Source organism: Ictalurus furcatus, chromosome 17, assembly GCF_023375685.1.
Source record: "Ictalurus furcatus strain D&B chromosome 17, Billie_1.0, whole genome shotgun sequence".
Taxonomy (NCBI): domain Eukaryota; kingdom Metazoa; phylum Chordata; class Actinopteri; order Siluriformes; family Ictaluridae; genus Ictalurus; species Ictalurus furcatus.
In genome coordinates this window covers 3,013,482-3,020,735 of record NC_071271.1, presented here as the reverse complement: position 1 = coordinate 3,020,735, position 7,254 = coordinate 3,013,482, and the positions used below count along the sequence as shown (strand labels likewise).

Genomic DNA, 7,254 nt, shown 5'->3' with positions numbered 1-7,254 from the left:
ACACACACACACACACACACACATATATATATATATATAGTTTGTTTGATGAGTAATGCTATGATAATAATATTCAGATACCTCCACTATGGGATTTTTAGTGATCCCAAAAATATGTTCCCAATATCTTACCATAAATATTACAATATAATGGCTACTGGAAATAATGCAAAGATTAAAGTGGCAGTCATCATTAGGATCTGTGAAAACACCACACACACACACACACACACACACACACACACAGCCTTTTCCCTGCAAAAAGCCTCACACACGGCTCTCGCTTAACAGTCTGAGCGCGTTCTAACAGTGTCGGAGCCAAATACACACACACACGCCGAACCGTATAGAAACACTACACATGTTAGAGAGGAGTGCAAATCACAAACCTCACCACATTTTATACACACACACACACACACACAACTCAAGTCCTTTCAGTTACCGGTAACTTGACTAATCAAAAGAAAATATTCGCAAAAATGTACTCGATCAGCTAAGTTTCGCAAATTCTAGCATCTGAATCGATTAATCACTGAGTCAATCGCTTTAGGCCACACCTCCTCCTCCTCCTCTGATGTTTCTGTGACACCAAACATCAAACGTGCGGAAGGAGAAACTAATCCGGTGACTGTTTCGAGCTCTGTGACGTCCTTTTGTCTGTGTTTTTATACGTAACGGTGAGTCGTGCCGAGTCAGAAAGCCTGTTCAATTCATTGAACAACTCCGCAAAGCTGATTCGTTCGTTCGTTCAGTACACCGTGTTAAACTGGTGGCTATAAGCCTCCTCTACTTGTTAGCTACATTAGCCTTGCAAACGTCAGACACCGAACATGTCTTGGCTGGTCTTCTTATTTTGATTCATCGATTCAATTGACTCAGATTGATTCACCTTGGCTTGTGTTAATTAGAAGGCTAATTATTGTGAATATGTTGTTTATAGAATTATAAACATAGAATTGTGTTTGTGTATGTATACACATACACACACACACACACACACACACACCACTGCACTAAGAGTTAACACTGGAACTATTACAGTGAGAAATTGTGTATTACTGTGTGTTATAAAGAGCAACTGGTATGGCTTGTATCTTGTGTGTGTGTGTGTGTGTGTGTGTGTGTGTGTGTGTGTGTGTGCGAGAGAGAGTGTAAGTGTGTGTAAGTGTGTTTTCATGTGTTTAGCCCCGGTGCAGTTTCCTCAGTTCGGCAGCCACTCTCCTCAACTGGGCTTCGATCTCCAACAGCTCCTGTCACACACACACACACACACACAGACACACAATGTCAACTTGTTTCAAAGACGTCTCCCATCATTAAATGTAACTATAAACGGGTAAAACGTATGACGTGCTGTCCTTTAATAAATCAATATACCAGCTACATGTAATTTTTATACGTATTTTTAAAACCTCAGATTCGTCTTGCTCCTCCTCCTCGTCTTCATCGCCATCTTCCTCCTCCTCGTCATCGCTGTATCTCTCCTTCTCGAACTGCCGCGTCCTCTCGTCACTCGCTTTCTCCATCTCCCTTTTCTGCTGTGGCTCTTTTGTCTCGGGGGTCGTGTCTTCCTCCTTTCCCTTCTCTCCCTCTGTTGGCGCTTCCTGCTCCTCCTTCGCTCTCTCCATCTTGTGCACCAGCTCCTGCAGCTCCTCCTCCTTCTCCTGCCTCTCCCTCATCTTCGTCTCGTCACTCGTCAGCGCCTGAAGCTCATGCTCCACCTTCTCTTTCTCAGCTGTCAGCTCCGCCTCGTTCTTACTCCTCTCCTTCTCCTCTTCTTCCCTGTCCTTCTCGGAGTTTACCTCCTCTTTTCTCAGCTCCTCCAACTCTGCATCGTCTTTCCTCCCCTCTTCTTTCTTCCGGATCTGTTCAGCCAGCAGTTCCTCCAGCTCTCGGGCGCTCTCCTCCTCCTCTTCTTCTTTGTTTCCTTGTTTCCGGGCCTCCATCTGTTCTTCATCCCTCCGTCTAGCCTGTTTCCCATCCTCCTGGTCATCCAGGTCGTTCAGGTCGTACTCCTCCGTCTCCCGAGTGTCATCGTGTTCTCTTTCAAACTCTGAGGAAAAAAATGACAAGGCTTAGGCTGTGTCCTAAACCAAATACTTCCCTTCCGTTATCTTCTAAAGAGTGCACACCATGTAGAAGTAATAAATGGTAGTGTACTATTTTTACATACTACTTAACATGGTAGTATGAAATTTGGGAAATATCCTTAGTTTTTTACCAGAGCTCCTGTCAACTGTGAAGAAAGCGGGGTCGTTGTGTAGGTCATTCACCCTAAAGGGGGCATGACCTGTGTCTGGCATTCACACTAAGGGGGCGTGGCCTATACCAGTCAGTCGCAGTGGAGGAGGCGGGGTCGTTGTGTAGGTCATTCACCCTAAAGAGGGCATGACCTGTGTCTGGCATTCACACTAAAGGGGGTGTGGCCTATACCAGTCAGTCTCTGTGGAGGAGGTGGGGTCGTTGTGTAGGTCATTCACCCTAAAGGGGGCATGACCTGTGTCTGGCATTCACACTACAGGGGTGTGGCCTATACCAGGAAGTCTCAGTGGAGGAGGCGGGGTCGTTGTGTAGGTCATTCACCCTAAAGAGGGCATGACCTGTGTCTGGCATTCACACTAAAGGGGGTGTGGCCTATACCAGTCAGTCTCTGTGGAGGAGGTGGGGTCGTTGTGTAGGTCATTCACACTAAAGGGGGTGTGGCCTATACCAGTCAGTCTCAGTGGAGAAGGCGGGGTCGTTGTGTAGGTCATTCACCCTAAAGGGGGTGTGGCCTATACCAGTCAGTCTCAGTGGAGAAGGCGGGGTCGTTGTGTAGGTCATTCACCCTAAAGGGGGCATGACCTGTGTCTGGCATTCACACTAAAGGGGGCGTGGTCTATACCAGTTAGTCTCAGTGGAGGAGGTGTGGTCGTTGTGTAGGTCATTCACCCTAAAGGGGGCATGACCTGTGTTTGGCATTCACACTAAAGGGGGCGTGACCTATACCAGTCAGTCTCAGTGGAGGAGGTGTGGTCATTGTGTAGGTCATTCACACCAAAGGTGGCATCATTCTTAATGAAGGAGGTGTGGCCTCGGTTTTGTGCCTGTCATTCACACTAAATGAGCCATGGTCTCTATGGCTGTCAGTCTAAGTGAAGGAGGCGTGGCCTCTCACCCCTTGGCTGCTTTAAATGTCATATAGATCAGATGTGTGTGTGAACACTGACCATGTTCAACCAGCTCCTGTAGCTCTCTCAGCAGACCCTGGTGCCGCTTTTCAGCGGTCAGAATGTCATCTGAAACACACACACACACACACACACACACACACACACATATTACTTAATCATAACCAATTTGAAAAGACTATTCCAACTTACCTAATGCAGACAACACTGTAGTAAGGAAAGAAAGAAAAAAATCAATCATTTACAAGTGTGTATTTTCATGAGCGGGGTCAGAAGCTCACCTGTCACCTGTGCATCACAGCCTGCTTGGGGCCAGTGTCCATCAGTTTTCATACTTGCATCCTCCAAGCAATCGCTTCCCTAAAAACATACACCTGTTAACATATTATTAAATCCAGCGTATAAGGTAAAGTATAATGTAATCGCTGCCAATCAATGGCAGCTAGATATAAATATTCGGCTCTGACCTTCACATCCAACACGGGCAGACATCCGCCTGACAAACCAAAGAGGAGGAAAAAAAATAAGGTCATATTAACACCAATTACACCACAGCGCTTTTAAATTCTCAAAACTTTATGTTTAGAAGCTGTTGATAAATTTTCTATAACGTAATTTCTGTAGTAACAGGGACGTGTATGGCAGACGCTAAACATGCAATGCTAAAAATGTGTTATATCACACAGAATAATGTATAATAGCTGAGGTTTTCTGTGAGGAAACGTTTAACATTTATTGGAAGGAGTCTCCAGTCGTCAGCGAAGAACAACTGTTTATATAACGTGAGGGAGAATAGGAACTAGCTTGTTATGTGGATGCTGATAAAACGTGTGACGTCTCTTTCTTTAAGAAATGTCATTATTTGCAAATTGCTGAGGACGTGCTGTTGTAGGAAATCAACTTCATGGTTGCAAGAGTGACTCAAGAGTGCTTCATCGCACCACTCAGTCGTTGATTATTTTCCTATATCTGCACACCCTGTTATGCTTTATTCCTCACACATCATATCAAATATCATATCCTATCATATATAACCAGGAACTGGGCCGTGATGTCTTTTTTTTTTTCTTCAACTACAGGTGACTTCCTGTATAAATTTTTTTTCCCTTTTTTTCAATTCTGTATGAGTGTTTTCTCTTTAAGATAAAAACAACATCCAAGTTAATTCTGACATTTCACAAGTAAACATTTTAAACTGAGTAATGTTGTGATAGACCAGTGAGTAGAACCGACTGGAAAACTGACTCCGACTGAATCAGCTGTGAATTAGCCAATCATATCACAGCTTATACCGCGCGCGCCGTGTATGGTCCAATCACAGCTTTCCTTCCCCAAGCAACCGTTACCTTGGGTACAATGCGACAGTTCTAAAACGTTAGCCCTAATTGGTAAACACTAAAGTCAAATATGAATTTTAAAATGTTGTGTAGTAGTAAAATAATAATTATAATAATAATATGTATATTGTAATATTTACAAGCTGTCAAAGTGTTAGTGAAGCGTTTTCGCTTTTTCTTAAACGCGTCCAAAACACTGAAAATCTTCAGCGCGATAAATTTACGCTGAATCCCAAATATCTCTCTACTTCCTATACAGGTGCACTATCGTACATACTCTGTGAAACTGCGTTTACAGCCTATCTAGTGCACTAGATGACCACTAGTTAGTCATTTGGGATTCAGCCTTAAACTGCAGGCTCCTTTTTATGCAAATAGTTTGACAAATTAAAGTTCTACAAAATATTAGCCTACAAAACATGACGACGGTAAATCATAGGCCTATATAAAACTTTCACCATCGGCAAAAAAAAGAAGATAAACAAACAAACAAACAAATGAAATTGTACCCCACTTTAGTGACGAAAATGTATCATTTAATGGCTTATAATAATAAGGATACTAACAAACAACAATTCATTAAAACACTCTAAATTACTGAAATTCTTAAATTACTATTCATTCATTTTATTATTATTTTTTTTAATTATTCAGAAACGCGAACAAAAACCAAACCAGCAATCACGTGCGCTCACACCTGCCACCGGCGCGAGACCGATTGTTCTCGTGCGCGGCAGATTAGCATAACGGTCGAATCCTAAACGCCTCCCTACTGGGCGTCGAGTGCCCTAGCTAGGCTGTCACGCGCCATTGTTTCGTCCGTACATTCCATACGTACGTAGGGAGTCGGAAGATATTTGGGATACGTCCTCAGTATTTCTACCGTTAAACGCTACTACTGAGATGAAAAAACATTAACCACGGTTTATTTATGATTTACGTAATACGTAGATAGTTTAAGTAAACAATTTATAAAACAGTTTTATATAACGTCTGTATCCTTTTCTCCCCTGTCCTAAATCTAACATTTAAATTATATATATATAAATAATAAAAATGTCTCCCTGCGCCCTAAATAGGAGCACTTTATAGGGTGTGAAATTAATGGCGTAGTAGTTTAGCTAGCGCACTACGTGTGTAATAAGGGAGGCGTTTGGGATGAAGCCGACTGCAATAAAACAAGCCGAATAAAAATAAAAACAAATAAATAAATACAATTTGATTCTTGCTAGGAGGTTGGTCGTGTCCTAACAGACAGGTGTTCGTTTTGGGGTTTTTTTGTTTTGTTTTTTTAATAGAAAAAAAATATATACATTAGAATAAATTAAAGCTATTTAATAGAACGAATGTGCACGCGACTGCGACATATTGCGACTCCTCCTGGGGGGAAAAGGCGGAAGTTAAATTCTTACCTCCTGTGAAAACGCACAATAACGCAGGTAAAAACAGGAGCATGGTGGATTAACCTTGGAATTCAGAGACGTGCTTTAATTCAAGCTCGTCCTTAAACCGGATTCAGCAGAGCAATTTGAGCCGAACACTGTGTCCGTGCTGGCTGAACACCGGGTTGCCAGCTTGGAGTGACCTGATTTAGAAAATCCCGCATCAAACCCACTGTTACAGTTCCTTACAAAACAAAAATAAAAACCAAAAAACAATCACATGCTTTTTACAAAGGGTCAAAATAAATCAATTATCTGGGGGGGGGGGGGGGGGATTAAACTTTACAAAAATTATATATATTTCTAAAAGGTTTCAATTACTATAGCAACAAACAGTGAGCCTCATTTAGGAAGCTGGATATGAACGGATTTATTCGTAAATGGTTTTTATTACGTTTACAGAACAGTGTGTAACAGACTCCCTGACCCTGATCAACTTATAGAAGTTGTTTGGAGTCTCTATTAAAAACACACTGTCGTGCTAGCTCAATAGGTCAGGGACTACGAGTACCGTCAAGAATATTTTTGTGAAAACCGGTACTTTTATTTCATCAGCGTTAATTAAATAATAGAATTGGCACAGCATGGCAAATCTACTTCTGTTTGTCAGCATTTACTCTGATTGGTCGTTTTGTGCTCCCAGCGGTCTGTGCACTTGCCCTTTTATGGGGTTTTGTGGGCGTCGCTACATGCAAATGAGCTGCTTTGCACTTTCACTGAGTGATAAACATATACACTTGAGTACAAAGAAAATCAGCATTTCTGAAATTTTTGTGAATCTGGAGGAAAATAGTTTTGTTAAATACGTCTCTATACTTATATATATTAAAATTTTTATTTATATATGATAATTCCGCTTTCATCCATCCAGGTTTCCCTCTTAAAAAAGTGGACCAGATTACTATAAACCAGTCCCTCCAGCATTTTGTTATTTTGTAAATTGCAGAAATGCAAACTCCGCACTATTCTGAGATTTGGACGGCATTCAGCCAAAGCCCTCTTCGATTCACATGTGTCGAACATGAGTACAGCTAAAAAGCCTTGTTTACCAACAAACATGACTGCGAAAGATCGAGCAAAACAATTTCATGCCGTTGCGATTTCACCAATTCAAGTAGTTTTCCGCATTAAAAAAAAAGCACAAATAACTCCGCAAATGGCGTCGCAAATTTTTTTTTAAACCTGCAGTGAACTCAAGCGTTTTTGAAAGTAACCATCACAAAAAAAATTTACTTTTTGAAATCCTGTACGGACTGATTAACATATTATCCTACATAAACGTCCCAGGGACACAAGATCTCA

General features: G+C 41.7%; 1 protein-coding gene across 1 annotated transcript; it reads right to left on the bottom strand.

The window, feature by feature from the left end:
- Window positions 1–408: 408 nt before the first annotated feature.
- On the bottom strand, window positions 409–6,141 carry LOC128621231 (cilia- and flagella-associated protein 251). Its single transcript, XM_053646842.1, has 6 exons — window positions 5,923–6,141; window positions 3,641–3,669; window positions 3,455–3,533; window positions 3,213–3,281; window positions 1,416–2,056; window positions 409–1,253 (listed from the first exon to the last, which is right to left on the bottom strand). The coding sequence occupies exons 1-6, from the start codon at window positions 5,963–5,965 to the stop codon at window positions 1,185–1,187; spliced, it is 930 nt and encodes a 309-aa protein (XP_053502817.1). The 5' UTR covers window positions 5,966–6,141; the 3' UTR covers window positions 409–1,184.
- Between the last annotated feature and the right edge of the window lie 1,113 nt (window positions 6,142–7,254).

What these genes read in the sequence shown, in the direction of transcription:
- LOC128621231 (XM_053646842.1), bottom strand. Translation starts at nt 5,965, where the DNA reads ATGCTCCTGTTTTTACCTGCGTTATTGTGCGTTTTCACAGGAG. An exon ending in CTGTGATGCACAGGTGACAG is followed by an intron (nt 3,282 to 3,454) that starts GTGAGCTTCTGA and finishes TGTGTGTTTCAG; the next exon opens with ATGACATTCTGACCGCTGAA. An exon ending in ACAGGAGCTGGTTGAACATG is followed by an intron (nt 2,057 to 3,212) that starts GTCAGTGTTCAC and finishes TTTTTTCCTCAG; the next exon opens with AGTTTGAAAGAGAACACGAT.